The sequence below is a fragment of the Anomaloglossus baeobatrachus genome, chromosome 11 (genome assembly GCF_048569485.1).
Source record: "Anomaloglossus baeobatrachus isolate aAnoBae1 chromosome 11, aAnoBae1.hap1, whole genome shotgun sequence".
Lineage (NCBI taxonomy): Eukaryota > Metazoa > Chordata > Amphibia > Anura > Aromobatidae > Anomaloglossus > Anomaloglossus baeobatrachus.
Genome location: NC_134363.1, coordinates 29,239,172 through 29,260,838, shown reverse-complemented (window position 1 = coordinate 29,260,838; position 21,667 = coordinate 29,239,172). Strand labels below are relative to the sequence as shown.

General features: G+C 45.2%; 1 protein-coding gene across 1 annotated transcript; it reads left to right on the top strand.

Annotated features, from left to right (window-relative positions):
- The first annotated feature begins 755 nt into the window (after positions 1-755).
- Positions 756-17,656, top strand: LOC142256723 (phospholipase A2 inhibitor and Ly6/PLAUR domain-containing protein-like). Its single transcript, XM_075328578.1, has 5 exons — positions 756-850; positions 4,539-4,658; positions 11,260-11,409; positions 11,553-11,708; positions 17,489-17,656. Exons 1-5 carry the CDS (start codon positions 799-801, stop codon positions 17,641-17,643), a joined length of 633 nt encoding a protein of 210 aa, XP_075184693.1. The 5' UTR covers positions 756-798; the 3' UTR covers positions 17,644-17,656.
- The last annotated feature ends 4,011 nt before the right edge of the window (positions 17,657-21,667 follow it).

Here is a 21,667-nt window from a genome sequence, read left to right as displayed (position 1 = left end):
CCTCGGCCGGGTGAAACAGGAAGTGAGTCATGTGAGCTACAGGAGTCATGACATAACCCTGTGCTACCATGATAACCATCAGCTCACAGTGATCACGTTACTGTGATGCCGATGGAGCCCACTGAATACAGATATTTTCCGTGGTGGAGATTTAAATAGCTCTGTCATATCTTGACAGCACCATTTAAGGGGTTAACAGGCATGGGCGGAACGTGGATCCACTCGTGCCTGTGAGGCACTAATGTCAGCTGTACAAATCAGCTGACATGTGCGCGGATCCCCACCGGCAGCCGGCAGTAGCCGTTAGAAATTAGACTATGACCGCTTAGGACGTAATGTTACTGTCCGTGGTCGTTAAGGGGATAAAAACTTGAACTTGATCTTGGACTTTAATAATCAACTTTAAGTCTAGAGTAGAGCTGATGTCCACATAATTTTAGGACAAACCTCCATTCTTCTTCGTTTGAGTTTTCAACATATTTTTGAAGACGTTTCAAAATGCTGACAAGGAATTTCTTCCTGGACCTGCTTACGGGCAAAACAAATTTTTGAATGTTCCTCACACAAAGAACTGTTGACTTCATGACATTCTTCCAAAGGCTAGGTAGATGTTTGATTTTAATATTGTTCTGGCAAAAACAAAATAACAGGTGATGCATAATTAATCAGATTGTGCCAAATGAAGCTACCAAGTAATGTATAAAAGACGTCTCCCACGAAGAGTAAAGGCACAGTTGACTTCGCCATCATTGTAGACTTCTACATTTGCCTTCAACTAGATCTTCAGCTTCAATAACCATGAAATACTTCCTGGTCTTCTTAGTCTTTGTCGTGGGTGAGATCACCATAGGTAAGATATTTTATACTTCTGTCGTGACATCTCATAAGTAGTTATGTGTAAATCTTTAGTTTTCTTGGTGCCACAATTTAAGATTTCTTGTAAAAGTAGATGCAATGAACCAAATTATTGTTTTATGATGAATACAAATTAATATTTGGTACTGGTTAACGTGGTATCACCCATATATGAAGATATGAAGGTTGCATACATTTTTGGTCATTCTGGGCCTTATTAGAAGGTTACTCATCTCTTGGAGGATAGCAATGAGTTTCTGCTACAGAGGTCCAGTTCATATGGTCACATAGTGAATGGTATAGGGGTATCAGATTTTGACTTAGAATGTATCTTTAGGTTTTGGAATGAGATCATCATCTACTATAGCATCAGCTTTGGACTTAGACTCTATCTTTAGATGTTGGAATGAGATCATCTACTATAGATTTTTACTTAGAATCCATCTTTAAGCTTTGGAATGAAATCGCATCTACTATAGCATCAGATTTTGACTTAGAATCCATCTTTAGGTTTTGGAATCAGATCATCATCTACTATCGCATCAGATTTTGACTTAGAATCCATCTTTAGGTTTTGGAACGAGATCATCATCTACTATAGCATCAGCTTTGGACTTAGACTCTATCTTTAGATGTTGGAATGAGATCATCATCTACTATAGATTTTTACTTAGAATCCATCTTTAAGCTTTGGAATGAGATCATCATCTACTATAGATTTTTACTTAGAATTCATCTTTAAGTTTTGGAACGAGATCATCATCTACTATAGCATCAGATTTTGACTTAGAATCCATCTTAAGGTTTTGGAATGAGATCATCATCTACTATAGCATCAGATTTTGACGTAGAATCCATTTTTAGGTTTTGGAATCAAATCATCATCTACTATCGCATCATATTTTGACTTAGAATCCATCTTTAGGTTTTCGAATGAGATCATCATCTACTATAGCATCAGCTTTGGACTTAGAATCCATCTTTAGATGTTGGAATGAGATCATCATCTACTATAGCATCAGCTTTGGACTTAGACTCTATCTTTAGATGTTGGAATGAGATCATCATCTACTATAGATTTTTACTTAGAATCCATCTTTAAGCTTTGGAATGAAATCACATCTACTATAGCATCAGATTTTGACTTAGAATCCATCTTTAGGTTTTGGAACGAGATCATCATCTACTATAGCATCAGCTTTGGACTTAGACTCTATCTTTAGATGTTGGAATGAGATCATCATCTACTATAGATTTTTACTTAGAATCCATCTTTAAGTTTTGGAACGAGATCATCATCTACTATAGATTTTACTTAGAATTCATCTTTAAGTTTTGGAACGAGATCATCATCTACTATAGCATCAGATTTTGACTTAGGCGGGCTTTGCACACTACGACATCGCAGGTGCGATGTCGGTGGGGTCAAATCGAAAGTGACGCACATCCGGCGTCACTTGCGATGTCGTAGTGTGTAAATCCTAGATGATACGATAAACGAGCGCAAAAGCGTCGTTATCGTATCATCGCTGCAGCCTCCGACATTTCCATAATGCCGGGGGAGCGACAGGTACGATGCTGTTCCTCGCTCCTGCGGCAGCACACATCGCTGTGTGTGAGGCCGCAGGAGCGAGGATCATCACCTTACCTGCCGCCGGCTGCAATGAGAAGGACGGAGGTGGGCGGGATGTTTACATCCTGCTCATCTCCGCCCCTCCGCTTCAATTGGCCGCCTGCCGTGTGACGTCGCTGTGACGCCACACGACCCGCCCCCTTAGGAAGGAGGTGGGTCGCCGGCCAGAGGGACGTCGCACGGCAGGTATGTGCGTGTGAAGCTGCCGTAGCGATAATAATCGCTACGGCAGCTTTCACTAGATATCGCACGTGCGACGGGGGCGGGACTATCGCTGCAGCATCGGTAACACATTGTTACCGATGTCGCAGCGTGCAAAGCCCGCCTTAGAATCCATCTTAAGGTTTTGGAATGAGATCATCATCTACTATAGATTTTTACTTAGAATCCATCTTTAAGTTTTGGAATGAGATCATCATCTACTATAGATTTTACTTAGAATTCATCTTTAAGTTTTGGAACGAGATCATCATCTACTATAGCATCAGATTTTGACTTAGAATCCATCTTAAGGTTTTGGAATGAGATCATCATCTACTATAGCATCAGATTTTGACTTAGAATCCATCTTAAGGTTTTGGAATGAGATCATCATCTACTATAGCATCAGATTTTGACTTAGAATCCATCTTAAGGTTTTGGAATGAGATCATCATCTACTATAACATTAGATTTTGACTTAGAATTCATCTTTAAGTTTTGGAACGAGATCATCATCTACTATAGCATCAGATTTTGACTTAGAATCCATCTTAAGGTTTTGGAATGAGATCATCATCTACTATAGCATCATATTTTGACTTAGAATCCATCTTTAAGTTTTGGAATGAGATCATCATCTACTATAGCATCAGATTTTGACGTAGAATCCATTTTTAGGTTTTGGAATCAAATCATCATCTACTATCGCATCAGATTTTGACTTAGAATCCATCTTTAGGTTTTGGAATGAGATCATCATCTACTATAGCATCAGCTTTGGACTTAGAATCCATCTTTAGATGTTGGAATGAGATCATCATCTACTATAGCATCAGCTTTGGACTTAGAATCCTTCTTTAGATGTTGGAATGAGATCATCATCTACTATAGATTTTTACTTAGAATCCATCTTTAAGTTTTGGAATGAGATCATCATCTACTATAGCATCAGATTTTGACTTAGAATCCATCTTTAGGTTTTGGAATCAGATCATCATCTACTATCACATCAGATTTTGACTAAGGCGGGCTTTGCACACTACGACATCGCAGGTGCGATATCAGTGGGGTCAAATTGAAAGCGACGCACATGTGGCATCGCAGTCGATATCGTAGTGTGTAAATCCTTTTTGATATGATTAACGAGCGCAAAAGCGTCGTTATCGTATCATCGGTGTAGGGTCCGACATTTCCATAATTTGGCTGCAGTAACAGGTACGATGTTGTTCCTCGTTCCTGCGGCAGCACACATCGCTGTGTGAGAAGCCGCAGGAGCGAGGAACATCTCCTATCTGCGTCACCGCGTCTCACGCCGGCTATGCGGAAGGACGAAGGTGGGCGGGATGTTTACATCCCGCTCATCTCCGCCCCTCCACTTCTATTGCCCGCCTGCCGTGTGATATCGCTGTGACGCCGCACGACCCGCCCCCTTAGGAAGGAGGCGGTTTGCCGGCCAGAGCGACGTCGCAGGGCAGGTGAGTGCATGTGAAGCTGCCGTAGCGATAATAGTCGCTACGGCAGCAATCACAAGATATGGCTGCTGCGACGGGGGCGGGGACTATCGCACTCGGCATCGCAGCATCGGCTTGCGATGTCGAAGTGTGTAAAGCCCGCCTTAGAATCCATCTTTAGGTTTTGGAATAAGATCATCATCTAGTATCACATCAGATTTTGACTTAGAATCCATCTTTAGGTTTTGGATTGAGGTCATCATCTACTGTAGTCTTGTACTGAGGTTCTTTACCTGTAGAATACTGTTTGATATACTATATAATAATATACAATATCGATGAACACTGTGATGAGTTTATAATTTTTATTTTCTACAATTTCATAATATTTTATTTAGGTGAGGCCCTGAGATGTCATAAATGTGAAGCAGAAGGTAAAAAAGATTGTACCGGAAAATCCGTTCTGTGCAGTAATAAAGATGACGTCTGCATAAAGAAAATTGTAATCGACATAATTAGTGAGTTGGAGCTAATAACATCTTAATATCATTTATTGCTTAAATTTGCTTAATTATCAAGATGTGTTGCTTGTTTTTTTAATGAGGCTTGTAGGCCGTATTTACCATTAGGTACCAGAGGTCCAGTGCCTAAGGCAGTTGGTGACGAGGGGCGGCCCCAGGGGTAAGAGATAATTTTAAAAAAATTCTTTCCCCTTCCTAGACACCATAATAAAGTAGGAGTCTTTGTGGGGGGAAGGGGGGTATTGGTCCTAGAATTCATTTGTATTAGCGTCTTTAAGACGCTAATATTTGTAGGGATCACAAACACAAAATACGCCTCCCTAAAATATTTTGTCTTCTTCTTCCTACTTACCTTCATTCATATATTTCTGAAAGGTTAACTCACACCCATTCTGGAATACTTTGTGCTCCTCGTGACCTTGCTTCTTCCACAACTTGCCCATAACTTCTCCTTTTGTATCCATATTCTACTGCCCACGTCATTACACTTGAGACCTCATTAAAGGGGTTGTCTTATGAAGACAGAGTTAGAAATGGAGAGGCGCCTATCAGACACCCCCATTACTAACCAGGTAAGTGTAAAAAAAAAATATACACACACAGGGAAAAAAGGTAAAGACTCCCCCACACACATTATCCATCATTCAACCAACTTATTATTTTTAAAAGGTCCACAGAGATTCCACATAATCCGTGGTGTACAGGTCCCACGACGTCCACCGAATCAGTACTCCAATCCATAGAGTCTCGTTCTCAGAATGTGTGTTGGGATTTTTTTTTGTCCATTTTTTGTCCACACCTAGGTCTTCTATAATCATACATTATTCTATGAATTTTTGTATACTTAATAAAGTTTGACATTTTTTGCTACTCATGGGCAGGGCCGCCATCAGGGCATTACTACTGTGCCTGGTGTAGGGGGCCCAGTGAAGAGAGGGTGCCCTGCCAGGCCCGGGGTAAATACTTATCTTTAGCCTCAGGCAGCACGGGCCCCTTCTCTTCACCAGGGTCCAGTCACAGGAGCAGCAGAGGGGCCCTGCAGTGTCGCTTCATTACCAGACATGACTAATTTGCATGTGAAGGGGCGGAGCATGCAAATTAGCCATGTGCCGTAGTGGAGGCAGGGTAATTGGAGCAGAGCAGGGCGCGTCATCGCTGAGCAGTGGAGCAGGAGGTGAGGTCATCAATCTGAGACCTCATTACACTCCTGCAACAGCGGCTGAGGTGGTGAGGACGCGGCAGACAGCGGGACAGGTAAGCGCTGTGAGCTGAAGATTTGCTGATCTCTGCCCGGGGGAAGGGGGGTGGCGCTGATCTCTGCACTGGGCCCACTAATCAATGCCCGGGGCCCACGCTGATCTCTGCCCAGGGGAAGGGGGGGCGGCGCTGATCTCTGCACAGGGCCCACTGATCTCTGCCCCGGTGTGGCGGCGATGATCTTTGCCCTGGGGAAGGGGGGCACTGATCTCTGCATGGGGCCCACTGATCTCTGCCCGGGGGGGCGGCGCTGATCTTTGCCCGGGGCCCACTGATCTCTGCTGAAGGTGGGGGGGGGGGCGCTGATCTCTGCCCGTGGCCGCCCGCCGACCCCAGCCCCTGCCTTGCTTCAGCTAGATCAGTGGTGGGGAACCTATGGCCTGTGGTCTCCTGGCCTCTCTGCTGTGAGCCTCCTGGCCTCTCTGCTGTGAGCCTCCTGGCCTCTCTGCTGTGAGCCTCCCTCTGCTGTGAACCTCCTGCCTCTCTGCTTTGAGCCTTTCTCTGCTGTGAGACTCCTGGCCTCTCTGCTGTGAGCCTCCTGGCCTCTCTGCTTTGAGTCTCCTGGCCTCTCTGCTGTGAGTCTCTTAGCCTCTCTGCTGTGAGCCTCCTGGCCTCTCTGTTGTGAGCCTCCTGGCCTCTCTGCTGTGAGCCTCCTGGCCTCTCTGCTGTGAGCCTCCTGGCCTCTCTGCTGTGAGCCTCCTGGCCTCTCTGCTGTGAGCCTCCTGGCCTCTCTGCTGTGAGCCTCCTGGCCTCTCTGCTGTGAGCCTCCTCCCTCCAGTGCTGTCTGTGCTCCCTCAGTCCTGTTCATGTCTCCGGTCCTGTTTGTGCCCCTCTAGTGTTGTCTGTGCCACCACCAGTACTGTCCGAGCCCCAGTCCCTCCTGTGATGTTTATACAGTGTCTTGCGGAAGTTTTTGGCCCCCTTGAATTTTTCAACCTTTTTCAACATTTCATGCTTCAAACATAAAGATAAAAAAATTACATTTTATGGTGAAGAATCAACAACAAGTGGGACACAATTGTGAAGTTGACCGATATTTATTGCTTATTTTAATTTTTTTGTAAAAAATAAATAACTGAATATTGGAGCGTGCAATATTATTCATCCCCTTTACTTTCAGTGCAGCAAACTCACTCCAGAAGTTCATTGAGGATCTCTGAATGATCCAATGTTGTCCTAAATGACTGATGATGATAAATATAAGCCCCTGTGTGTAATAAAGTGTCCGTATAAATGCACCTGCTCTGTGATAGTCTCAGTGTTCTGTGGAAAGCGCAGAGACCATCATGAAGACCAAGGAACACAACAGGCAGGTCCGTGATACTGTTGTGGAGAAGTTTAAAGCCGGATTTGGTTACAAAAAGATTTCCACAACTTTAAACATCCCAAGGAGCACTGTGCAAGTGATCATATGGAAATGGAAGGAGGATCATACCACTGCAAATCTACCAAGACCCGGCCTCCATCCAAACTATCATCTCACACAAGGAGAAGACTGATCAGATGCAGCCAAGAGGCCCATGATCCCTCTGGATGATCTGCGGAGATCTACAGCTGAGGTGGGAGAGTCTGTCCATAGGACAACAATCAGTCGTAAACTGCACAAATCTGGCCTTTATGGAAGAGTGGCAAGAAGAAAGCCATTTCTCAAAGATATCCATAAAAAAGTGTCATTTAAAGTTTGCCACAAGTCACCTGGAGACACCAAACATGTGGAAGAAGGTGCTCTGGTCAGATGAAACCAAAATCAAACTATTTGGGCACAATGCCAAACGATATGTTTGGTGTAAAAGTGTCGTGGGCGGAGGAGGGGACGCGGCGCTCTCCCACTGCTCGGGTCCGGCCGCTGCTGCTGCGGCTGCTGCTCGGTGGTGGCTCGAGCGGTGGGCCGGATCCCGGGGACTCGAGCGGCGTTCCTCGCCCGTGACTGAAAAGGGGAGTTTGATTGTGGGGATTAGATATTGTCCATGACGCCACCCATGGTTGTGGTGAGATTGGTGACACCACCGCTGCTCTGGACGGGGATCCTGGGAGTGATGACAGGGAGCAGCTTGGATGTTAGTCCTCCCCTCCGTGGTTAGGGGGATTGGTTGTCCCGGGGCCCGGTGAGGGAGTAGGGATGGATGACAGGCGGGTTACGGGGCCTGGCCAGGTGCAGGGTCGCGGGGGCAGCGCTGTGCCGCACGGCACGGTGGTACTCACTCAGCCAATGATGTACACAGAGTCTCCGGTAAAACAAACGGCTGGACGGACGGGTCCCACAGACGGCTGCGGTGTTTCTCCTCCCGGCAGGTTGATGGTGACTGCCTTTCCCTGCACCTGTGTAGTGTGTACGATTCCGATGGGTTCCCACCGGTAACCCGCTCCCCAGCTTGGATGGGTGCTGAAGGAGCCCCTTTTGCCCGCAGGCTCTGGCCCTGGGAACTTTAGCCTTGGCGGTGACTGTGTTTCCCTCTCTCGGTTGGACTGTTGCCTTCTGTCGGGACTTGGCTGCTGGGAAACCCAGGAGGTTCCCTTCGCTAACGGATTTGACAAATTCACGGTGACTCCTAGCCTTGTCGGGGTCCGTAAGCCCCTGCCGGATGGTGCTGGCTTCTCTTTGCGTACCGGTCCGGTACCACCGGGCCACCGCCCGTCCACGGTCCTTACGGCTAGCTCCAATAGGCCACTCCTGCAGACGGTCACCACCGTCTGCCAACCTTGCTGTTCCGTCCGGGCCACACACCCGGACCAACTTCAGGCCTCTCAACTACTACTTCCCTCCTTCCACTTTCACTTCCAAACTCTATCTCTCTGCTTTTCCCGCCTCCAGGACTGTGAACTCCTCGGTGGGCGGTACCAACCGCCTGGCCCACCCCCTGGTGTGGAGATCAGCCCCTGGAGGAAGGCAACAAGGGTTTTTGTCTGACTTTGGTGTGCCTGACCGGGAGTGTGGGGTGTGTTGGTGTAGTGCTTGTGACGTCCTGGCTTGCCCAGGGCGCCACAAAAGCAACACAGTTCATCACCCTGAATACACCATCCCCATTGTCAAACATGGTGGTAGCAGCATCATGGTTTGGGCCTGCTTTTCTTCAGCAGGGACAGGGAAGATGGTTAAAATTGATGGGAAGATGGATGGAGCCAAATACAGGACTATTCTTGAAGAAAACCTGTTGGAGTCTGTAAAAGACCTGAAACTGGGACGGAGATTTGTCTTCCAACAAGAGAATGATCCCAAACACAAAGCAAAATTTACAATGGAATGGTTCACAAATAACCATATCCAGGTGTTAGAATAGCCAAGTCACAGCCCAGACCTGAACCCAATCGAGAATCTGTGGAAAGAGCCGAAAACTGCTGTTCCCAAATGCTCTCCATCCAACCTCACTCAGCTCCAGCTGTTTACAAAGGAAGAATGGGAGAGAATTTCAGTCTCTCCATGTGCAAAACTGATAGACACATACCCCAAGAGACTTGTGCTGTAATCGCAGCAAAAGTTGGCGCTACAAAATATTAACTTACAGGGGATGAATAATATTGCACGCAACAATTTTCAGTTATTTATTTTTTATAAAAAGTTTAAAATAAGCAATATATTTCGTACAACTTTACAATTGTGTCACTTGTTGTTGATTCTTCACCAAAACATTAACATTTTATCTTTATGTTTGAAGCCTCAAATGTGGGAAAAGGTTGAAAAATTTAAGGGGGCTGAATACTTTTGCAAGGCACTGTATATACCAGAATGTGCCCAGGAGGGGATGTATATCGCAGGAGGGGCCGAGGTTGATACATATATACCTAAACGGGGACATATATACAAAGAAAGGGACATATATTTCAGGAGGGGGACATTATATATTTACATATATATATTACACATGTTTTTCCAAGAGGGGCAGTGAGACTGTAGGAGGTTTGAGACTGGAGGCGGAGCTGGGGTGGAGCCTGGGCGGAGTCCCAAGGAGGCCCGAAAATGTTGCCAGTATGGGGCCCTGAAATTCTTAGTGGCGGCCCTGCTCATGGGTTTTCTGACCCCGAAATTTATCATCTAGCATTTATATTGTAGAAATTGTATCATCCACCAACAGCTTCAGGAATGACTGCACAGACTTCTCCATAATACATTACAGAAATTACATCACTGACAAAGCACAGGGACATGACTGTAGTTTGGCTCTGATGAGATTAATTCTGGTGGGAGGGATCTGTTCTGTGGTGCCTCGAACGGCGCCCCCCTGTATCCAGACGCATAAGGTAACTGCTTGATCTGTATGCCTGCTTGTGATCCATAACTTACCTGTAAATGTACTCTGACCTATATATATATATTCTGTAAATTCCATATTGTATATATTGTAGTATCTAGTGAGCCCTTACGGCAATTAAAATATATAATTTAATCTTGGGCTGTTCTGTTATCTCGATCCTGAATTCCACGTCTGTGTTCTCGGCGTAATAGTTATCGTAATCGATTGGTGGCAGCGAGTTTATGCCAAGGATCATTGTGGGGCAACCAGTGAGATCTGGGGAGGCTTAGATATATTCCGTCCGCAGAGGTCGGGGGAATACATACCTTACTCTCACCGGGAACCCTTCAATCATCGGCATAGTAGAATAGCGGCCTCCTTGCTTATTGTCGGGCAATTCCATAATTGGCCTGACTATAAGAGGGGCGCTAGAGAGCGCGTCACGTGCTCGGTCTGTTGGGTGGTGGAAAGGGGGACTGTAACTTCCACTTCCTACCCCCCGTTTCATGACAGTGAGCATACAATAAAAAGCATTCAAAACATTGTATGTGCCATGAAATGGAGGTAATAAAAATAATAATAAAAATATCAGGAGGTAAAGAAAAACTGGTCCTCACATAACTTTATCGAAAAAATAAAAATTGTTGGAAATTATAGAAAAACCAAACCAAAATATATTTTTTTTACAAAGTGCTAAGTGTTTAGATACTAATACATAAAAAACCTACAAGTTTGATATGGCTGCATTTTTATACTTGCACCCTTTAGTGCCTTTCATGTGGCACTTAAGGAAGATTTTAGCCTTGTTTAACCTAATAAATAATAAATAAATCATTAATAAAAAAAACGGTGTAGGTCCCCCTTATTTTTGATAATCAGCTAAGGTAGAGCAGACAATTGTTGGCTGGTATTATCAAGATGGGAGGGCCCATGGTTATTGGACCCTTCCCAGCCTAAAAACAGCAGCCCGCAGCCAACCCAAAATTATCACATCCATTAGAGCTGATGCTTTACCTTTAATATACTAATGGCTCATGAACAAACTACAGTAGATAAGATTACTAAAAAAATGTTCAGATATAATAATATTCCCAAAATGTTTGGTCTTTCAGATGGAGTCAATAATACTGTAGCCAGCAAAGGATGTTCCAATAAGACCAACTTATGCAATGGACCTGCAATGGCACAAAACAAGAATTTCTTGAAGTTGTCTGTCACTAAATGCTGCAATAAAGATAACTGCAACCGTGGTAAAATAGAAAGTAAGTCTAATAAAACCAACAATATAAGATATATAATATATAACCAAGGTTGTGCCAATACTGGCCTAAAAGCAAGGTGCTGGTGAACCATGGTGATCTTGGTTAAATAATTACAGTGTTCCATTTTTCTTTACAAATTCTAGTGCCGGTAGTGAATACCACCGAGAATGGAGTCACCTGCATGACATGTTTTGAGCGGGGAAGCACGAAATGCAAAAACTATGAACCCTTTAAGTGCAGGGGCAATGCGAAGGAGTGCATGGAGTACATAGGAGATAAGAGCGGCCGACCTAATAATGGTATCTGTATGATAACTGTCTTATTAGTTCGCAGTTTCTTAAAGTATATAAAAGGTGTCATAGATTTAACTTGTTGGTACTTAAAGGGGTTTTCAACTACTATAAAACACATTCTAAATTATCTAAATAGGTTGGGAACATTTTTTAAAAAATTGATACTTACCTACTGTGATGCTCATCTTTTCTCCACAATGTGCCCTTGGTCACCAGTCTTCTTCTGGAGGGATGTTGATACACACAGCACTTCTGGGGTGGTACACAAGTAGGGTCCAAAACCGTCTCAAGTAGATGTAGAAACCTGGCACTCACGATCAATGGAAATACAGGTTTTTATTGGGAAGAACTTGTAGGACCAGCACAAGCACAGAGGTTTTGGTCAAAAGACCTTCATCAGTGCGTGCAAAGGGTCCTCAGAAAGTATAGTAGCGTGGTGAGCGGCATAGCAGGGTATGATGCGGTGCCACACAGGCATGGGTGAACATCGTGTCATACCCTGCTACACCGGTAGACAGAGGGTAATCCAGCAACAAAGTCCGAGGGATGTTAAAATCTAAAAATTTTATTAAATCAAATTAAAAAATTAAAATCCATATAAAAAAAAAAGGTCCAAACAGGGTATAAACAACTGTCAGAGAGGATGCATTTCAAACCCAATGGCTCTTAGTCAGTCTCTGAGACTGACTAAGAGCCATTGGGTTGGAAATGCATCCTCTCTGACAGTTGTTTATACCCTGTTTGGACCTTTTTTTTTTACATGGATTTTAACTTGATTTAATAAAATTTTTGGATTTTAATATCCCTCGGACTTTGTTGATGGATTACCCTCTGTCTACAATCTGGATTGCCAGTATACCCTTTCCCTTGCACGAGTCCTGGATATGGTGACCCCTCCTTTGGCTACAGGTGAGCGGATACCAATCTTTTTTTTTGTCCCTGATCCTGCTACACCGGTACTATACTTTCTGAAGACCCTCTGCACACACACTGATGAAGGTCTTTTGACCGAAATGTTTGTACTTGTGCTTGTCCTACAAGTTCTTCACAATAAAAACCACTATTCACATTGATCTTGAGTGCCAAGTTTCTACATCTTCTTCTGGAGGGAGTCCCTTGATCGAAGCAACACCCAATCAGTCGCAGCGTTCAAATTCCATCTACGGCAGAAGAAATTATCTCTTTTCTGACTCAGATGGAGTGAGAAGACAGCAGCCTGACATTCGGACGCTGATTTGCTGCAGTCAGTATGTAACACCATTGCCAGAATACGTGAGGAAACATAGGAGGACACATTGTCGTGAACAGAGGAAAAAGTAGTCATTGGGTAGGTAAGACCACCCTGGGCTCATTTGAGATGTGTTTTAAGGTCGTGGACAATCCTTTAAAGGAATTACACATTATCTCGGAAATTAGTGGATGAGTTGACCTATTGACGACAAACTCTTTAACCTGAGTTTGATCATTAGATGTCCTTCAGGTTTTCTTAGAGAAGGCCCTCTCTTTATAAGAAAACCCCTTTTATCAATATCCATCGGCCCAAGACATACATCTTCTCGAAAATCTACATAAAAGCTTCCAAGTGGAAAATGTACCTATAAGAGCACCAATGACACCGAGCGGTCACAGATCCTGTTGACGATTTTCTGGGTTCCGCTGATGTTACGTTGACAGAGCGGCAGCTGCTTTTCTGCTCTTCTATTGATGGGGCGTGACTTCTGATGTCATGCTGACTCACAGCTGGCTCTCCACTGCCTAACTGCAGGGAGCTAGCTATTAATCAGCATTTTGTTGACAAGGAGCAGCTGTATCGCCGGTAAGAAAGTTCTGTGTTGGCATTGAGTAAAACAGACAGATTATTATCAACTGCCTGTTGGCTTTTTTGGAATAGCCAATGAATGAAAACTGCATATAGAGTAGTTTATTCTACGCATTTTGAAGTCATCCTCACATTTTCTTCAATAAAGCCACCAAGTTACTTGGTGAGGAAGAAGTGAGGATCACTTCGAAATGCGTAGAATAAACTACCCTATATGCAGTTTCCACACATTGGCTATTCCATTGTTTCCATCCATCAGAAGAGTGAAAAACCACATCACTAGTGATGAGCGAACTCGAACTGTAAAGTTAGGTGTCCAGGAGCAAAATTTAAGATATATTCACTCTGGAGATGCCTTTTTATGCCCAACGATAGCCCAATAGAACAATAAGATTGACTAGCTTTACTGGCTTGAAAAATTTGGAACTTTAGTGATGAGTGAGTGTGTTCACCACTGCTGGATACTCGATTGAGCATCGGGGTGATCGGGTACACTTGGTACTCGATAGTGTATTACGAGTACTCGGATGGGTTGTTTCTGAAACATAAGACACAAAGAGCCGGGTAACTTCAGTGAATGATGAGAGCCGGCACCACAGGGAGAGCCACTCGCAGTCTCTGAATGGCTCTCATTGGGGTAAAAACAACGTATCCAGATGTTTTGTGTAAAATAAAACAGAATACTCCCCCCCCCACTGTCCACCAGAAATGCTCTGTTTATGGCTGCCCATATGTGGGCAGATAGCTGGACTCCCTAATCATTGACTTTCATTATATTCATTACTCGAGTCGACCCTTTACATGTTGGCTCATCACTAAACCCTATCTTTAAACCCTGTTTAAGTTTTTCAGAACACATCCGATCAGTGTCTATATTTTTGCTACACTTTTCTATCCTGCCCTCGATTCTCAATTAGCCTCCCTGACCGCTGCAAAGTTCCCAACACACAAGACTAGCTCAACCTAACAGTAATGCTCGACACTATGTGGCGTTAGTGTGATGCTAGTGACGAGGTAGCGCTAGATACTACTTGCATGCAATGTAAACAGAGAGGAAGTCACACAAACCGGAATCAGGAACCAGGAGGACACGACAGAACACAGGGAGCAGGCAGAGATCAAGATACAGGCTGGGAGTCAGGATTCCAGGAGAGTATGTATAGGATACATGGAGCAAGAGGAGATGTGGTCAGGAGAAGGTCTGAGGTCAGATGCCAGGAGGCAACAAAAAAACTCAGGGGAGCAGGCAGAGCAATGTTATCAACAGTCTAGGGTCGAGAACTCAAGATCAGATAACTGTAAACAAACGGGAGCCAAGAGCACTTACTGAGGAACCAGAAAATATGACTGGCGATGTTCCAGGTGAGCAATCCCCTTAATGAAGAAGAACCATCACCCAGAACAAAGATCATCTGAATAAGCCCCTTGTAGCACCAGTGTAGGACCCAGTGCAAACAACCCATCCACAGGAGCTCAAGACAAACAGCAGAGCATCTCAACCTGCAAAACGCTCTGCATGACGAAACAGGCAAGTACCGGCTCTGCAGGAGAGCATGACAGAACGTAACAGAGCACAAGATGATCCACACATCGGAACCGTTACACTAACTTCTTCCATTTATTTTGGCTTCCGGTACTCCAACTCCCTTCCTCCTGATCCTGGAACCCTCTAACTCCTCCCTGACCACTGCAAAGTTCCTAAAACACAAAACAAGCTCAACCTAACTTCTTACAACTACTTTGGCTTCTGGCACTCTTTCCTCCTGATCCAGTACCCCTCCAAGTTTTGTTTGATTCTCCTATTAGCCTCAAATCCATAGCTTTTAATGATTGTCTTAGGTTTTTTTCCAAATAACACCACCATAACTTCCCCACTTGGTTCTATGAGGAGGTAAGTGAAAATCTGGATATTGGTAATGCAGCTTACGTGATTTATTTGGAATTTGCAAAGACATTTGATACTGTACTACATATTAGCCTTATACTAAAGCTCCAGAAGCAGGGACTAGGGGACACAATATGCAACTGGGTAAGGAATTGGCTAAAATATAGGAAATAAAGAGTAGTCATATGGTACGTTCTCTAAATGCGCTATAGTCAGCAGTGGGGTGCCACAGGGATCTTTGCTAGGACCGATTCTTTTTACTCTCTTTATTAATGACCTTGTGGATGGGATTGATAGTAAAGTGTCAGTCTTTGCTGATGACACCAAACTATGTAGGATATTAAAAATGGACCTTGATAGTATAATATTACAAAAAGATCTGGATAAGATGTCAGAATGGGCAGACACTTGGCAAATGAGATTTAATGTTGATAAATGTAAAGTAATGCACCTAGGACGGAGTAATCCTATAACTGCGTATACATAAAATGGAAGTAAACTCGGGACTACAGAACAGGAGAAGGACTTGGGTATTCTTATTACAAATAAACTGAGCAGCAGCACTCAATGTCAAGCAGCAGCTGCTAAAGCAAACAAGATTCTAGGGTGTATAAAAATAGAGATTAGATCCCATGATCCCAACGTATTGTTACCCCTCTATAAATCACTTGTAAGGCCACATCTGGAATATGGGATCCAGTTTTGGGTTCCACATTTTAAAAAGGTTATTCAAAAGTTAGAATCAGTTCAAAGGCGGACAACTAGACTACTACAAGGAATGGAGGCCACACATATGATGAGAGGTTGAAAAAGATGGATTTGTTTAGCTTAGAAAAAAGACGTCTCAGAAGAGATCTCATTTATATGTATAAATACATGTGTGGTCAATATAAAGGACTGGCACATGACTTATTTCTTCCAAACACAATACAAAGAACTAGGGGGCATACCCTGTGAGTGGAAGAAAAGGGATTCCGGCAGATAAAAAGGAAAGGGATCTTTACAGTTAGAGCAGTCAGACTGTGGAATGCCCTACCACAAGAGGTAGTCATGGCAGCCAGATTGTGAAATTCCCTACCACAACAGGTAGTAATGGCAGTCAGACTGTGGAATGCCCTATCACAAGAGGTAGTCATGGCAGCCAGATTGTGGAATGCCCTACCACAAGAGGTAGCTATGGCAGTCAGACTGTGGAATGCCCTACCATAAGAGGTAGTAATGGCAGTCAGACTGTGGAATGCCCTACCACGAGAGGTAGTAATGGCAGTCAGACTGTGGAATGCCCTACCATAAGATGGCAGTCAGACTGTGGAATGCCCTACCATAAGATGTCAGTCAGACCATGGAATGCCCTACCACAAGATGTAGTAATGGCAGTCAGACTGTGGAATGCCCTACCACATGAGGTAGTAATAGCAGTCAGACTGTGGAATGCCCTACCAAAAGATGAAAGTCAGACTGTGGAATGCCCTACCACAAGAGGTAGTAATGGCAGTCAGACTGTGGAATGCCCTACCTCAAGAGGTAGTAATGGCAGATACTATCACAATGATTTCCTCAGTACACACAACATTGTCGGTTATAAATGACTTAATGACAAAATGTATAATTGGTGGAGGAAGGTTGAACTAGATTGACCTAGGGCTTTTTTCAACCTATGTAACTATGTAACTTGCTAAAATATAATTGAAAAAATATGACAACCCCTGTATGAGGGATTGCCTGGGTAATGCAGAGGACAACTGGTCCACCGGCATGACATCTGCTCTTTGTAACCATTTTGCAGCTTAAGATCCTGGAGATCTTTGGTCTTCCATACTTTAGAGCCCTCGTTAGGTTTTGAAGTTGCCACTAACTCCTCATCCCTGAAGTACTTGCTCCAATTCCCTGTTTTAAAACTGTAAAGTTAGATGCCAACTATTCTGTAAGCTCTTGCCGAGACCATATTGGTTATCATCGGCCCAGCATTTAAAAACACTTGTATCCAGGGATATGACCCCAGATACAGATATGTGAATGAGCCCTTTGTAAACTTCATGGACATGTTAATCTTTGCTTTATTTTTTTCTCTTTTGCGTTCAGTGGGAAAGCCGCAACAATTTGCAATAGTGGCATGCAGCTCGCCATCAGGCTGCAATAATGGATATGATGACTCTGGGAAGGCCCAGGTGGCAGAACATAGGATCCTGCGCTGCAATGATAAATACAAAAAAGTGCAATGCCAAGGACAGAGCTGATGGGAGCAAAGTTTCCAATCAAATAAAAAATATACATTGTATTTCACTTATGGTGTGATAACATCAAAATAAAATCAGCTCTGAAATGATACAATTTGTTATGTATTAATCTGGTGTTTTTTGTTACTTGTAAGTGGACTTTTTACTTGGTGTGCCAAAGAGGAGTAGCGATAGGTAGTACCGACCTACTATTTTTAATCCATTCCAGTCCCCAGATTATAAGACACACTTCTCCTCCCAAAAATTTCGGAGGAAAATGAGGGGTGCGTCTTAAAATCCAAATGGGGTCACAGGAGGCGAGACAATGCGGTGCTGTTCTGTGCAGTGCTTCTCTGTGGGCCGGGCGGCCCTGCTCTGTGTAGCGCTGCTCTGTGGGGTGGGCGGTGCAGCTCTGTGCAGTGCTGCTCTGTGGAGCGGGCGGCCCTGCTCTGTGTAGCGCTGCTCTGTGGGGTGGGCGATGCAGCTCTGTGCAGTGCTGCTCTGTGGGGCAGGTGGCCCTGCTCTGTGCTGCGCTGCTCTGTGGAGCGGGCGGCCCTGCTCTGTGCAGCACTGCTCTATACAGCGGGTGGCTCTGCTCTGTGCAGTGCTGCTCTGTGGAGCGGGTGGCCCTGCTCTGTGCAGTGCTGATCTGTGGTCCGGGGGGCCCTGCTCTGTGTAGCGCTGCTCTGTGGGGTGGGTGGTCTTGCTCTGTGCAGTGCTGCTCTGTGGTCTGGGCGGCCCTACTCTGTGTAGCGCTGCTCTGTGGGGTGGTGGTCCTGCTCTGTGCAGTGCTGCTTTGTGAGGTGGGCGGCCCTTCTCGTGTTGCGCTGCTCTGTGGAGCGAGTGGCTCTGCTCTGTGCTGCGCTGCTCTGTGAGGCGGGTGGCCCTGCTCTGTGCAGTGCTGCTCTATACAGCGGGTGGCTCTGCTCTGTGCAGTGCTGCTCTGTGGGGCGGGTGGCCCTGCTCTGTTCAGTGCTGCTCGGTGGGGCGGGTGGCTCTGCTCTGTGCAGCGCTGCTCTATACAGCGGGTGGCTCTGCTCTGTGCAGTGCTGCTCTGTGGGGCGGGTGGCCCTGCTCTGTTCAGTGCTGCTCGATGGGGCGGGTGGCTCTGCTCTGTGCAGCGCTACTCTGTGGGGCGGGCGGCCCTGCTCTGTGCAGTGCTGCTCTGTGGGGCGGGCGGCCCTGCTCTGTGCAGTGCTGCTCTGTGGGGCGGGCGGCCCTGCTCTGTGCAGCACTGCTCTGTACAGCGGGTGGCTCTGCTCTGTGCAGCGCTGCTCTGTATGGCGGGTGGCTCTGCTATGTGCAGCACTGCTCTGTGCGGCGTGTGGCCCTGCTCGCCGCGGCTCTTCTTTTTGTGGCTCTGTGCATCTGGTGGCCCTGGTCTGTGCGGCGGGCATCGAGGTTCGAGCCATTTAAAGATGATGGCGGTAAGGTCTTTTAAATAATGGCACCCTGAATCGGCGCGTGCGCAGGTGGAGCTCTCGGCTCAAGATCTCATCTGCACACGCACCAACTCCAATCGCCATTTCTTTGAAGCCCTTACTGCCGCCATCTTCAGAATGGCCAGTGCCTTACCGCCCGCAGTGAGCACCAGCACAGAGCAGCACCAGCCGCCCCAGGACAGATTAGTGTTAGCTGCCCCAGCACAGCGCCGCAGCCTACCGTGAGTATCTGGGCCCCCCTCTGCACCGCCAGCAGCATCGCAGTACTCTTGTACCGCCCCTGCCTCCCGTGACTCCCGCTGCCGCCCCATCTCCCCGGTAAGACACCACCGGATTAAAAAACAGACCCCATATTTTCTTTTTTACCTTTTTTATCCCTAAATTTGGGGTGCGTCTTATAAAACAAAAATTATGGTACATCCGCAACTTTAAATAGGATTTTGAATTTCCTTCTAGCCCAGTTGTCACCAAGGAGTTATGGCCTTGTCGGCGTTTAGGGTGTGGGGGTCATTTTGCTTGTTGCTGACAAATGAATTTTTGTCAGTTTGCCGGATCGGCAGACTAAAGACAAGTCAGGGAACCTGTCACCAGATTTGGCGACTATAAGCTGCGGCCACCACCAGTGGGCTTTTATATACAGCATTCTAGAATACTGTATATAAGAGCCAAGGCTGCTCTGTATAACGTAAAAATCCTGAAAACATGACCTGTTGGGGGCCGTAAGGACTGGAGTTTGGGAAACACTGGTATAGACGCTTGTCTGCACAGAGTGATGTAGCAGAGCTGACATTGCTCTCCCTGCTTCTCGCGCTGTTTAGACGCTTGTCCGCACAGAGTGATCAAACAGAGCTGACATTGCTCTCCCTGTGGACTACGTCGGACTAAGGAGATTTTTATAATAGCGATGGAGTCTTTAAATGTTTTTTTATATCTAATAAAAATGTTTTTCTATGTGTTGTGTTTTTGTTTTTCTTTTTACTGTTTACTAGAAATTCAAGGTGGCCATGTATAATTTGGCATGACACCCTGAATTTCTTGCTATGTACCAGCTGAGAATACAAAGCTGGTATTAACCCCTTTCTTACCCAGCGTGCCACCCGGCACCAGGGCCGCTGGTGGTGCTGTCTAAAGCACCTGGAAATGGCGCTAAGAAACAATACGCCATTTCCAGGGGCGGAGAATCTCAGCCTCCAGCTGCCTGGTTTTACCTGTCAGGCGATCAAAATACGGCAGGAACCCACGCATTTTTTTTTATTATTTTTTTTAAATAATTAAAAAAAAATAATGGGCTTCCCAGTATTTTGATTGTCAGCCAAGGTCAAGCCAGGCAGAATGAAAAAAAACTATGGAGCGCTACATCATTTTTTTAATAATTTATTTTTACAGTACTGTGTTGTCAGGCAATCACAGACCCGGCACAGAAAATGGGCGTCTGTTATTGCCTGTTGGAGTAACCTGAATGCAGCTCATAGATTCATATGTGGCAGGAACTGCACACAGCCATAAAGTTCAGGTAGATACTAGAATGTACGGGCTCCTGACAGGTATAATGTAACTTGTCATGTGATGTGGCAATCACAGACACCCATAGCGTAGCACTCTGTGGTATTTTTTGATTCTCAGCGCTGATAAAGCGAATGGCTATGGGCTGCCACCCCCATCTCCTGGCTTTACCTTGGCTAGCAATCAAAATACAGGGAAGCCCAATAATTTTTTTTTAATTATTTAAAAAAAATATTAAAAAAATGTGTGGGCTCCCACCGTATTTTGATTGCCAGTCAGGTAAAACCAGGCAGTTGGAGGCTAAGATTTTCTGCCGCCCGCAGCCACGTTTTGAAATGGCGCATTGTTTCTGAGCGCCTTTTCCAGGCACTTTACCCAGCTCGTCCAGTGGCCCTGATGGTGGTGGCGTGATGGGTAATAAAGAGTTAATACCAGCTTTGAATTCTTAGCTGGTACTAAGCCTGAAATTCAAGGTGTCACACCAAATTAGACATGGCCATCATGAATTTCTAGTAAACAGTAAAAAAATACAACACATAGAAAAAAAATGTTTATTAGAAATAAAACAAAAAAACATTTAGAGACTATCTTTGTTATGAAAAAAAAAACCTCCTAGGTCCGACGTAGTCCACAGGGAGAGCCATGTTAGCTCTACATCATTGCTCTGTACAGACAAACGTCTATAGAGAGCGAGAAGCAGGGAGAGCAATGTCAGCTCTGCTCCATCACTCTGTACAGACAAGCATCTGTTGTGAATACGTTTTCCAGTTCGGAGCTCCCTCTTGTGGTCAGTTCTGGCAGTGCAGTTGATGTGTGGAATGGAAGCTACACACCTGCAGAGGACTGGCAATCAGGGTATGACTGGGCTATTTAACTTAGTAGCTTTTTCTTGTTACTTGCCGGAGGTAAATTGCTCCTGTGTGTCCAGGACATTCTGCAACAAGCTCTGCTCTCTTCCAGAACTTCCCTCAGATAAGTGGTCTTGTACCTCTGTTATTTGTTTACCACCTTTTGTTGTTGTTCTGCTTTGATACTATGCATGATTCCTAATTTGTCTGTGTGGAGTTTGTGGTGGAATGGGATCATTCCCTGCTGAGAGT

Bases quoted from the DNA above. Each gene is read 5' to 3' on its own strand.
- LOC142256723 (XM_075328578.1), top strand. From the start codon at position 799: ATGAAATACTTCCTGGTCTTCTTAGTCTTTGTCGTGGGTGAGATCACC. The intron at 851-4,538 runs GTAAGATATTTT...TATTTTATTTAG, and splicing joins CGTGGGTGAGATCACCATAG to GTGAGGCCCTGAGATGTCAT. The intron at 11,709-17,488 runs GTATCTGTATGA...TTTTGCGTTCAG, and splicing joins GAGCGGCCGACCTAATAATG to TGGGAAAGCCGCAACAATTT.